Raw genomic sequence first — 13,178 nt, forward strand, 5'->3', positions numbered from 1 at the left:
AGGACTTTTATTTCATCTTGCGTTACATTGTTGTATTTCAGTACAGGTGCTCGCTGACATATTGGGAAATATATTTAATCGCCAACATGGTTTCTTCACAAGTTGGTTTGATCTGAGATTCAGGCAAAAGGAACCCATATCTGCCGGTGTCCCGCAGTTCAAAGGTAAAGGCGTATTTAATGCCCTCATCGTAAGCCCAGTCATCCGAACCCCCAGCTGCTGGATCTGTAATCAAGAACAAATGCCGGTTTGTGTGGGGTAGTGTCCCGGAGCGCTTGACAGTGACGGAGTCTGACCCTGAGCCAGGGGGAGAGGCAGTGGGGAGGTGACTGTAAGCATGATCAAAACGGAAGGTCTTTAGGCAGGATTTGAAAGTGGGGAGGGAGGGGAAAAGGCAAAGGGATTGAGGGAGAGAGTTCCGGAGTTTCGGGGCGTAGTGACTAGAAGCATGGCCGCCAATGGTGAAGCGGAGGGGGCGAGGGATGAACAGGGGGCCGGAGCTGGCCTGGCGGAGGTAGTGGGTGGTCGAGTGGGAAGGGGGAAGCAAGTCAGATAGGTAGGGAGGTGCGAGGACATGAAGGGATTTGAAAACGAGCGAGAGGATGTTGAAGTCGAGCTCAGGGTTGCAGCTCAGGCACCGGGCAGTTTGTTCATTTCATATCCAGAACGGAAAGGCCAAACTGCTCACAACCTGGATACAATCAGGACATCCTGGCACTGGAGAGCAGCTAGACTGAGAGCTGGAATGAGACCTCAGTTACAGGGAGAAGCTACAGGAGGTGGGGAGGTTTGCACTGGAGACCAGAGGCTTCAGGGGAGATCTGATGGTCTATTATACAATGACCCTTGATTTCAATAGTGTGTCAATAATCACATGTATTAACTGTAGTGTATTTTTAACAAACACAGTACAATTCACACATAGCAATGTCCCATAAACATCTATGAAGCGAATGAACAATTTTATCTGGGGAATTGTTGGCCAGGACACTGGGTGAGAGAAACTCCCTTCTCTTTTCAAATAGTGCCATGGGATCTTTAACATCCACCTGGACATCCAGAGGACAACACCTCCGACAATGCAGGGCTCCCCTGGCACCGCACTGGATCATCGGTCTGGACCATGAGTTCAAACTCCCGACCTTAGTGAAGTAGTAAGATCCTAAACGAAGTTGATAAGACAAAGCCCAGTAACAGGATCACAAACAGGGCACACAGACTCCATATTCAACAAAAGGAAGGTGAACAGGCGAGGTGTAACAGCCTTACACAGTGATTAGCAACAATGTGGTGTAGTCACCCCAGATTGTGTCCTCAGATTCGGAAGAGAATTAGACAATGATTCAGTGAAGGGCTGGCAGGTGTGTGGGGTCTGTCTAATTTGGAACAGGCCAGAGGGCTCACAATAGTCTTTGGAGTCCTGCACACTATGTGGAATATATGTATTAATTTAATATAAATGTTACTGTTATTTGCTTGTTAAATTCAGGTTAAGATAGTCAAAAAGAATGGATGGTAAGGAGAGCTTACAGATAGTCACTGCTCCAGGACCGTACACATACTGTGTCCCGTACATGCTGCCCAGTTTGTTGATCGCAGTCAGAGCTATGCTATTCTGGAATAAAATATCCCAGGAGAAAAGACGTCATTGTCAATCACAATTTAGAAACATACAATATAATTACATTTACACAGCACTTCTCACATCGGGAGAACATCTTAAAGCCTGCCACATAACTGTTGGGGGGGGGAAGATGATTGAATGTCCAACAACTACGTTTTGAGATGGGCGTTAAAATAGGGGAGTGCGGGAGCAAGTTGGAGGGACTCTAGGCTAGAGTTTCAGAGAATGTTCGGTATATACACTGGAACATTGAGCACTAACCCACTTGTTATGTATCTTGTAAAATTTCCTGCAGGTTCCTCACTCCCCCCCCAGCTCAGCCAACGTTCTCACCGGACAGGGAGGTGGTGAACGATGCATGTTTTTTGTAGCACCTTTTTTCTATCAGAAGTTGTACATGTGAAGTCTCAAAGCACTTCACAAGTAAGGTAAGAGGGTGACTGTTTCTATCAGCAGAGACAACAAGCACAGCAAGCTCCACAAACATGGTTAGGGTTAGAGTGGCAATGGGACCTTTAACATCTATCTGAAGAAGAGCCAACTGGTCCTTCTGTAATATCTGACCTGAAAGACGACACCTGTGATTGCGCTGTTTGTCCCCCACTCACTACTACAATAGAGCTTAGACTGATAAAGGTCTGCCAGAGATATGTAATGAGGATTTTGCCTCAGTTTTTACAGCATGGTGGTGAGACACTGAGCGTACAAGAGGAGGATGTGCAACAATTTGAAATGAGAGCTATAGGAAAGCCAGTGGTGCTGAAGAAATTGATGGGACTCAGAGAGGACAGGTCACCTGGGCCTGATGGCAGGGAACGAGAATGCTGAGGGACGTCAGGGAGGAAATAGTAAATGCGCTGACTGCAATTTTTCACATCCGTGGAGTTGAAAATTGTGTCAGGAGACTGGAGTAAGCTAATTCATTTTAGAGGCTATAATATAGGATATTAATAACCAATTGGAAAAACATGGCTTGATTAAAGACAGTCGGCATTGGATTTGTTGCAAACAATCTTGCCCGGCAAATCTAATAGAGGTTTTTGATTAAATAATTGAAAGAATCAATGGGGATGTGCTGTACAGTATCAGGATTTTTAGAAAGGTTTGATATGGTGACCCATAATAATGATAATAATAATAATCCTTGCATTTGATATAGCGCCTTATCACGTCTTTTTGATGTTTCAAAGCGCTTTACAGAATATACTGGATATTGAATTGACTGTATATTTTGTGGGTGAAAAGCGGAAGCCAATTGTGCACAACAGTCTCCCACAAACAGTCGTGGATTTATTCACCAAATCATTATTATTATTTTTTTAAAAGGATTATTACCCCCGCTAAAAGCGATCCGATAATCGACTAACAACCAGGTTCCTACTTGCTGCTAGGTGAACAGAGACATGCGGGGTAATGAAACTAGCCCAATGCTTCACCCTGTCTGGGAATCCAACCCAGGTCCGCTCGCTTGCGAGGCAAGTGCTCTAGTTACTAAGCTACAGGACTCCTATAGTGGTGTTAAAGGTAGCCACTGACCTCACTGCCAGTAGCGGGCTGCCAGTAACATCCTGTGTGGCCGTGAGGCTGGCCATGCTGTGCCAGACTTGCCACACTCTGGTTTCCATGGTGCCAAGGACAGACATGTTATACATAGACTCGTATACCCACTGGCCATGCTAATTACATGGCGTCTGGTATCAATTCCTGTCACAGGGGTTAACATACCAGCTCTTCATGGTTGGCTGCCAGATTGTAGGTGTAGGAATATGGGAAGAGGCACATCTGAGAGTAGGAGTGCATGGTGAGGTAAGCCTTGATGACTGAACGCTGGCTACGAATGTAATCAGCCACAGCCTTGACTACTTTCTCAGACTCTACTACGGGGCCGCAGTACGTCTCTGAGCAGGGGTTCTTGGAGGCCCCGATCTCTGTGTGAAAGAGCAATACAGTCAAATACACTCATGAGAGAACATAGCTACAAAGGAACAGGAAGAGGCCACTTAGCCCCTTGAGCCTGTTCAGCCATCCTACTAGATCCTGGCTGATCTGTATCTCAACTCCATTTACGCACTTTTGTCCCATATTCCTTGATACCCTGACCTAACAAAAATCTATCCTCCCCAGTCTTGAAAATTTTAATGGATCCAGAATCCACAGCCTTTTGGGGGGTAAGTTCCAGATTTACACTACCCTTTGGATGAAAAAAAGTAGTGGGTGGCGGTTCCTTTCTCTACAGAGTTCTTAAATATATACAGGAGAGCCTCAGCTATCTCCTCTCTTGTTGCGGATACAGTCAAACACTGACACACACAGACCGACAACAACCACAACAACTTGCACTTATATAGCGCTCTCCACGCAGAGCAGCATCTCGGAGCACTTAACAGCAGCGGGGCTTGTGGAGAGGCATGTGGCAATGGGGAGAAAAGTGGGGAAAAGTTGGACTTTAAATTTTAAACAAACCCCCGAGAGAGGGGGGTGTTGCTCACCACACCATCCTGCGTTCCAGTTTCTGTTGGGATCAGTTCCCCGACAATTAGTCCCAGGGTTCCGAGAACGGGTCTTTCTCCACATTCGGTCCTGCAGAGAAACAGTAAGTGATCACCAGAGATGGTAATGAAGGCCCAGCTGATCCCATGGTCCCTGAACATCTGCACCCCCCACACCTGTCACACACCCCCAGCCAGGTTTCTGAATAAGTTGAAGGTGCCTGAGCCTCGGGATTTCTTTGACTTCAGACCCATTCGTTCAGAGTTAACCCCTTTAGGTTTCTCTCCTTCACTAAACTCCAAGCGATGGGCAACAAAGTTGTAGCCAAAGATAAATAATTCTTACTTTTTTTAAAAAATTACAACTGAGAAAAAGTTACTGGATTTACTAAAAATATAGTTTGTAACATGGACTACAAGTGCTGGTGATAATTAATACATCACACATGACATTCAGTAAATAACAGGTAAGAAATCGTGAACTGCAGCACACTATAATACAAGCAAATAAAAACTGAGATAAAAGCACAAATACTTCTGTCTCCTGACTGCTCTAAACAAATCAAGTTGACTTTTATTTGCTGCTTTTTCTCGGTCACCTTGAAAGCGTCAAAGTCACCACACATCATGGTAAGAGAGCGTTCTGCCACTCCATCTCCTCTTGCTGGCTCACGTACAGTATCCAGCTCACATCTCTACCCTAAGGCGCACCATAAGGGTCAGCCAGGGGAGCAGACAAAATGGAACAGGAGAGGATCATGTCAGCCGGGTGTCCACCTGCTGCTGATTCCCCACAGCCCCCTTTACATGGTCGGTCATCAGTGAGGACAGTCAGGCTGGGCTGACATTCCACTGCACATACTCCCAGTCTTGGCTCACACCAATTGGACAAGGTATTTGGCAGATGACCAGGCTGTGTTGACCATACAACAGCCCCAAAGAAGTGCCTCGAGGAGAGGGGCCAATACTGGAGTGAACAGCAGAACTTTGCAGAGCCCCAAAAGCACTGGCCCAAAGAAAAAGAATCTCTGCCTCCTTCTTCTGGGTAGTGACCCGTGAGCTTCCCATTGACGTGAGCAGCTGAGCAACAGGCAGAGGCTGTGTCTATCTAGTGACACGAGTATCAATGCACACCACTGGCAGCTAATAGCGACAGAACTTACACATGGACTTGTGGGTACGTACATTAGTCCAGGTATACGAGTAACCATCAACGTTGATGACTGGGACAACGAGGAAGTCCATGGTGTTGAGAAGGTCGGTCATTGTGGGATCTGATCCATAGGTGGACACAGCCTGGAGAAGTGAGGAGAGCACTTAACTACAAATCAGCAGAAAATCTTAAACTCGTTAGTACTTTACTGGAAGGAAGAGTATCTTAAACACACAAAACGCTCTTTGATATGTTTTACAAATTTGATAATGTAAACAGGGATGTTAAAGGTTTGCGCCCAAGAGTGTTCTATGGTGACCTTTATCTGGAAGGTCCAGGAAAGCCCACCTGGGAACAAACAAAAATATGATTTACAGCCAACAATGAAGCTTTGGGCTATTGTGTCTGCTTGGATCTCCGAAAGATCTCTCCACTCCATTGCCCCCGAAGGGAAGATTTTCCCCCCTACAGTGATGTCTGGGACACAGAATAACCTTATGGTCCAACCCCACCCCCCCCACCACTGAATCCCTGACATATTGGGTGTGGGGCGATGCCTGGAATAAGTGAAAAAGACTAGTTTATCTGTAGGATTCAGAGTCATTCTCACCATGATGTGACCAGGGGCTCCCCTGTCTGTCATTCTGATGCTGATCAGCTGTGCTTTAACCAAACTGTGACGTGACATGAAATAAATTGTCATCTCAGGTTGTATCTAGTGATGATGCAGTTCACCACAAGCTCTGCCCACTGTGTCCTTGTGACTGGAATAACATTGCTACCATCTGATCCCTCTGGAGAGAGGCTGGAGTGTCCAGATCAGCGCTGAATCCTCCTCACCCAACACCAATTCTATGTACAATCCCATCCTGATTGCACAATTGCACACACAATTCCTATGTACTTTGTTAACCAATCCATAAACCCCCCCCCCACCACCCCTACCCAACCAACCTCGTTCACAAACCACTGACAGAATGCGGGGGAGATCCACTCTCTGGCGTGGATGCCACAGTCCATGAAGATCGCTGGTTTCACTGATCCCGTCTTCTTACCGATCTTTGAGAAAAGAACAAAGTTATTGTCACACAGAATTTAGAAGGGAAGAGTGATAGAAACACCCCAGCTTTGGGTTGTTCTTTAGAGGGCATGGGGGGAGGTACCGCTAGGAGTTCTCACCTTTACCCAAAACCATGTCTTTAACTGTGTCGCTACTGGGGCATCAGAGATGTTTTGTCAACGGCCGTGTGTGTATGCTGAAGCTGTGTTGACTGGTAAGGTTGCTCAGGTGACAGTTCTGCTCCCTTGTCTTGGCACTATGTGTTAATGTTTGTGCCCTTCACATCTCTCAGTCATGCTTTCCCAGTGGGAATGAATGGAGGCTTTGAACATAAGGTGTCTGACACGAGGACACCAAACAGAAATATATGCATCTTACCTTGATGACATGCAGAGGTCGCCCCTCGTAGCTGGAACCAATTGTGGAGTAAGACATCATGTCTGAGTTTTGGGCAACTATTGTCGCCATCCATTGGTTAATCTGTTCAGGAACAAACCGTCTGAATGTCTGACCACAACGAATAGTGCTGTTAGACAGGCACGCTTGCTTTCCCCAACGTAAAACATCCTTTAGACCTGTGGTACTTCCCCCACTGACTGGATTTCACACTGATTTAGAGGGGAAAACCAGTCACTGGGGGGGCAGGAAATCCTCCCACTCAGCTCGGGTTAACACTGCAAGCCAAAGAACCTAAAGGGTAGGGTGTTTATGGGACATTGCTGTGTGTAAATTGACCACAGCGTTCCCCTACAAATACACAGTCCATTATACTTTATAGTAAATCCTGTGAAATGCTTGGAGAAGTTTTGACCATGTCTGTTCTGAGGCACCTGAGGCACCCGAACTCTGCATTACAATCTCTGGTGCAGCGTAACTTCAGGTAAAATTGATATGTTGCTTATCGGAGAATCTCAACCTTCTGTGCTCAGCTCACAGTCCCTCGCTATCACCTGCTCTTGCTGTACTGGTCAAGGCTGTCACCAGGCTAAGTAGGGTACAGTCATAAACGTGCGCAGCTTCAGTTGTGCAGACACTGTTACAAACCAGGAGCTGTTGTCCCTGTAAAAGGTAGCCAGCAGACGTACTGTTTCTATGGAATTGTACTTGACATAACTGTGCTGATAGGAGGCACGATCCCCGTTGTCAAATTGTTCATCAATCGCCGTCTGAAGATCTTTGATCAAAACCCTGAGAGGCGAAGAGAGAAGAAAACAAAGTCACACAGAGAGGAGGTTTGGAGGAAGGAAGCTCGACCGTTATCTTGTGACCAAATACACCTACTGGTATTGCAGTCCACTCCGCTCTAGGAGACCCTGCACCTCGGCAACTTGCTCCGCTCCCACTCGGAAATCCACATTGATGCCCACAACCACTTGATCCAGGGAGTCAGGCTGCCACAGATCCAGCTGAGGACAGAGGGAGACATGTCAGCCAAGGTCATGATGCTTCACTGTGTGAGCTTAAAGTTATGGGCTTCACTAACCTACCTTTGGAACATCAGCCAAGCTCTTCACAAAACGCACTGCCTGCTCGGTTGCAGGCTTCACCCGAAAGACTTTGTGTCTTGAGAAGAGATAAAGAAAGAGAAAAACAAAGGGAGGTGAGTGGCTAGTCTCAGAGCTATCGTGCTCAGCCTTTATTTTATTTGGGTTTTTAACTAGAGGAGATGGTTCTCACCCATCGAATCGCTGTGTGGCTGGCCCAGCCAGAGACACTACCACCAGCCCCAGGAGGCAAAAGAGCTTCATTCTTCAGGCAATCCCGAGAAATATTTTTGGGGATCTTTTATACTCCGGGGAGTCACAGCCATAGCCAATGGGGTCAGCATCTCTCAGCCGCCCTGAAACCACAAGATTGATGACTTTCATGTCCTTGATCTAACTGAAAAACAATTCTTTAATCGATATCATGAGGCGAAACCTGGCATTTGTGGAGCTGATGTTTACCTGCTTGCCCCTGCTCAGGCAGAGCAGGAATAAAGCAGATGTTAAAAGCTGCCAGGTGTCGATTCTTGTTGCCAAACTAATCGGCACCTGAACTCAGGCCAACAGAGAGGTGGACAGTACCAGCACCACACTGCTCACTGGACGTGAAATTTCTCTAATTCAATTCCTTGCTCTGGCCTCTGACCCAACAGGTCCTAGCAGAGATCCATCTGCTTGGGGGATGGAAGTCCTGGCAGGAGGTGTGAGATAGATTGAACACCTTAAAGACGACTCAATCTATTGGGAGCAGGTGGACTCCGAACTGCAGTGCCTTGCTAACGGAGCTGCCCTCCTAGCACTGATGAACAGGTCTCTCTCTCTGAGGCGTGCACCCCATCAGTGTTCCAGGGTGCAATTGTGCTATCTATCCCCAAGAAAGGTGACTCTAGTTAAACCGATGACTACAGAGGAATCTCATTGATTTGAGTGGCTCTTAAAGTGGTGTTTCGAGTAGTCACTGGACATGTACTACGCGCATTGGAGACTTGCGATTTGATTGCGAAGGAACGGGCTGGGTTCCATTCTCGTGAGGAATGTATGAGCCAGGTTGTGCCTCTGTATGAGATCGCAGAACATCATAAGGCATTACCATCCACCAATGTTGCCTTCATTGTCTTCCGCAAGACTTTCAACCCAGTGCCTCATTAACCCCTCATGATGTAACTGGAAGCAATGGGAAATCTTGGATTTTATCAGGAATGTGACCAAAAGCACAGTCAAAACAAAAGGTGTTAAGTTGAATTTTAAATGTTGGCAGAGAAGGAGGGGTGAGTTAGAGGGACTGCAAGGGTTCCAGCGAAGGGGGCACAATGGTGGAGTGGATTCGATTGCGAACATAAAGCAGGCTAGAGCCCGGGGAGGGGAGGGGAGGGAGGCAATGGCTGGGGAGGGGGGGGTGGATGCAGGAAGTCACAGAGGTAGGGAGGGTGGGGCAAGGCTGTGGAAAGATTTGAATGGGAGAACGATGATAATGATATCAATCTACTGGGGAATGTGGAGCTGAGAGAAAATGGGCTTGAGAGGCTTGTGGAGCCTGGTGAAGGAGAGGACACGAGCTGCAGAGCTTTGGATGGATTGTAGCTTCTGTAGGGAAGAGCTGGGGAGTCCTGCGAGCAGAGCGTTGGAATAATTAAGCTTGAATGAATCTCAACAAAGAAAATCGATTGTTAGTAGCCATCTCAAGGTTAAGAGTTGCAACAAGTTATTTTAACCCTGGAAAACTCATGGGAAGGCTGTCTGTCGTTCAGACACTTCACCATCAAAAGGACATGGGTATTTGGGGCAGTGCAGAGGAGTCTGCAGGTTGGTGACAAAAGTTGCGATTTGCTTCTTGTCATTAGAGAAAAGGTAAGAGGGGACGCAGTCTGACGTTTCCAGTGCTGAAAGCTGTGGACATTGTGGATGGAAATAAGTGTGTAACCTAATGATCATGGACATGATAACAATAACAACAACTTCTCAGAGCACTGATTAGTGGTGGATCACAATGCCAAGTCAGGGGGTGATGTGGGTGTGTGACCGTAAGCAAGGTCAAAGAGCATTGACAACCTCTTTGAGACATTCTCCTGACATGAAAGGTACCATCAGTGACCTTAATCTTTCATGTGAAACTTTATCACACATCTTTGTAGGAGGAGAGAATTAGTGAGGATGAAGAAAGAGCAGAGAAATGGAATAATGGCTTCTTGAACGAACAAACACAATATAATGGGCAGAATGGCCTCCTGATGTTTTGTCCATTTCCATGGATTATTCCTGCTGCTGTGAAAAGGGAATAATCTAAGGACTGTGACGTGGAGAGGGGTGAGACAGGAGATGTATCACACTAATGGTTACCAGAAATCAAGATGCTTTACCACGAGTGGCTACTGAGACTAAGATAATAAGAGGATCAGGTCAAGAGGACCTTTTAGCTCATTTAACCTCATCTTTTCAGAACTCCCCCACACTCCCACCAATATCTCTATCATTAAGGTGCCAGTCTGGCTCAATTGGTAGCACTCTCACCTTTGTGGGTTGAGGGACTTTGCACTCACAGTCCAGGCTGACACTCCAATCTAGTGCTGGTATTTTATGTTGGGTTGTGTTGTCCATTAGTAAACTTGCAGGAAATTTCTGATACTTGTTATCCACCGTGAGGCTCCAGTGACTATGCTCCTGGGGGGGAAGGTAAGGTAAGCAGTGTCTCCTGGAGCTGAAGGCCCACACCCTGCTTAACTAATTGTGAAGAGTATTATTACACGTTAGGGTTTTGACTTGCAAGGTTAATGAGAGCTGAGTAGGAAGAGCCTCTCCCAAGTGACTGATCTGCCCTTCCAACCCCTATCAATGAGCCAGGGTGGGCTGTGCTGTTATCAGAAGTGCTGTGGTATACTGCAGACCGACCGGGCTCAGAAACCGGACTAGAGACCGCCACAAAGGGGAACACGAATCTGACATCACTCAGCTCAGCTCGAAGTAGACCCTGCTTTGCAGGGCTATTGGGTAAGACCGGGGAGTGGGATTAGTTTGCAGCTCTTTCAAAGAGCAATATAGGCAAGATAGGCCAAATGGCCTTCTTCTGTGTTGTGATTCTAGAACTAAAGCCCAGCACCCCTACTCTGCAAGCCTACGAGTTGGGACACGCAGAGCCCACTGTATATGCTATCCTTGGAGAGGACTCAGACAAAATGGGCCTCGTTGTAAATAGTTTTAAGAAAAAGAATACGGTGACCTATGTGTGTCAGTGAAGAAATTCAGGATCAGGTAGATACAGGTGCTGAGGTTCTCTTTACACAATGTGTCTTTAACACTCGGCCACAGAGCCGAGGAGAAGCCAACAATTAGGCTGTAGGAATAACACTGATTAGCTGAAAGTCAAGGTTGTCCATGGGTTATTAGCAGGAAGGTCAGTGTTGGGCACAACTGCTGTTTACACCAGCTGTACACCAACTCCACAGCAAACAATTGGACCAATGTCAGATAGGCAGCAGGAACATGGCTGGGGGAGGGGGGAGAGGTAGAAGATGTCCCTATCTTGAGGGGTGGGGAATGTCTCCATAAGAGAGCCCAGTATGATTTGTAAAGGGAAGTCATGCCTGACTGATACAATCAATGCATCTGGTGCCTAACCAGTAGTGTCAAGTGCTTTGAGACATCCTCCCAAAGTGAAAAGTGTGTTGTAAGTGTAAACTGTATTGTATTGTGTTTATTTATTTACACATTTATCAGCTCGGTTGGGATGACTCAAAGACATCACCAAGACATCAGCAGTGTACTACAGAAAGAGATCGAGACTGGTGTCACTCTGGCCTGTGGTCAGAAGTTTGTGGGTTCAGTCCCACATTGGGGCTTGAGTCCACAGTCTGGGTTGAGACTCCAGGCCGACTGGGAACATGTTGTGCCGTCAGAGGCCCCGACCTTCAGCTTTATTGTAAACTTGGGACCTGTTTACAACAAATCTTTAGATCCTCTGTCCTGGCCAACTATCCTCCACATTAATTGGTCCTTCACCTCAGAGCTGTTTGTGGTGTGCAAATTGGCTGCTGTGTTTGCCAACAGATACACAGCCACACAGCTTTTCTCTGTGAAGCCATTATAGATTTTGTGTCAAATGCAGATATTATTATTACATGCTATAAATTACATAATAATGAAGACAGGTTCAATGTACAATATTTTATTTCAATTGACTTTAAGAATATGGACAACACTTCACGTGTTTGCCTAAAAGCTACAAAACCAAACACTGGCATTATATCTCACATCAAGATTACAGAAATGGTAATTTGCTATGGAGGAGTTAAGGGAAGTTACCACATCTTTCAGGCAGAGGCTATTATGATGTAGAATATTTTACACTATTAAGCCGTTAAGCTGAAACCAGAACAATTCCTAAGGAAAGGAATTGGCTAACTATGTGAAGAGGAAGAATATAAAAGACTATAAGCAGAAACTACAGTCACTAAGACTCAGCGGTGGATTGAAAGCATCCAATTATATATTGACCCATGACGCAGTACAGACGAGAGACAGCTATAAGCCACTGGCATGACATTCCTGTGTTGTGACTGTTGTGACTGGCCTACTCATCACGTTACTGCTCAATCTTTGTATCTTCCTGTACACCCCCAAAAAAAATCTCAGCTGACGAAGAACGTCAGCCATTGGCTAATAACCAGGAACAAGAGTCATTTCAGTTCACAATTCTCAGGCTGCAATTTGATGCTTTCTCTCCCAATTTTCAACCTCGATTTCATTCGATCATGGGACCTTATCAGCTTGTCACTGAGCTGTCAGGAGCCCTGTGCCTTACTCCCTAGTGGCAATGACTTGTGTAATATTACACAATAACTGTATAATCTTACAGCGCCAGCCTCCCCAGGGTAGATGGATTTGGTGTTAGGGCAAGGCTCCTGCTATGATTTGGGGTCTCTCCAAAGTGACCATTCACTGTGAGTGAAGATAGAAAGAGCAACAGGGTGACCAGTCGTGTGTGTCAGGATAGACAGAGTAACTACACCTCTGTAGAGTCCCTTAGAGTAGTGGTTAGAGCACTCGCCTCACAAGTGAGAGGACCTGGGTATGATTCTCGGAGAGGGCGAAAAGTTGGGCAAGTTTCTTTACTCCACACACCTCTGTTTACCTAGTAGTAAGTAGGAACTCGGTTGTTAGTCGATTGGCAGCTTGTGTTTTGGGGCAAAAATCCTTTCAAAAAAAAAGTGGTCATTCAATCCATGAGTGTTTGTCAGATATTTGCCGTGCGCGATTGGCTGCCATATTTCACTCACAAAATATACAATCAATTCACTTTACAGTATATTTTGTAAAGTGCTTTGAGACTTCTCAACAATGTGATAAGAATTATTATTATTGTTACAACAGAGTG

General features: G+C 46.1%; 1 protein-coding gene across 1 annotated transcript; it reads right to left on the reverse strand.

Annotated features, from left to right (window-relative positions):
- Positions 1 to 23: 23 nt before the first annotated feature.
- On the reverse strand, positions 24 to 8,074 carry LOC103184479 (carboxypeptidase B-like). The gene is made up of 11 exons (XM_007902492.2): positions 8,004 to 8,074; positions 7,814 to 7,889; positions 7,608 to 7,732; positions 7,412 to 7,514; positions 6,705 to 6,806; positions 6,221 to 6,325; positions 5,299 to 5,409; positions 4,114 to 4,204; positions 3,350 to 3,552; positions 1,531 to 1,615; positions 24 to 225 (listed from the first exon to the last, which is right to left on the reverse strand). Exons 1-11 carry the CDS (start codon positions 8,072 to 8,074, stop codon positions 38 to 40), a joined length of 1,260 nt encoding a protein of 419 aa, XP_007900683.1. The 3' UTR covers positions 24 to 37.
- Between the last annotated feature and the right edge of the window lie 5,104 nt (positions 8,075 to 13,178).

Source organism: Callorhinchus milii, unplaced genomic scaffold (genome assembly GCF_018977255.1).
Source record: "Callorhinchus milii isolate IMCB2004 unplaced genomic scaffold, IMCB_Cmil_1.0 Scaffold11, whole genome shotgun sequence".
Taxonomy (NCBI): Eukaryota; Metazoa; Chordata; class Chondrichthyes; order Chimaeriformes; family Callorhinchidae; genus Callorhinchus; species Callorhinchus milii.

What these genes read in the sequence shown, in the direction of transcription:
- LOC103184479 (XM_007902492.2), bottom strand. Translation starts at nt 8,074, where the DNA reads ATGAAGCTCTTTTGCCTCCTGGGGCTGGTGGTAGTGTCTCTGGCTGGG. An exon ending in GTCAGTGGTTTGTGAACGAG is followed by an intron (nt 5,410 to 6,220) that starts GTTGGTTGGGTA and finishes TCACTTCTCCAG; the next exon opens with GCTGTGTCCACCTATGGATC. An exon ending in CAGCCAACCATGAAGAGCTG is followed by an intron (nt 1,616 to 3,349) that starts GTATGTTAACCC and finishes ATTTTATTCCAG; the next exon opens with AATAGCATAGCTCTGACTGC.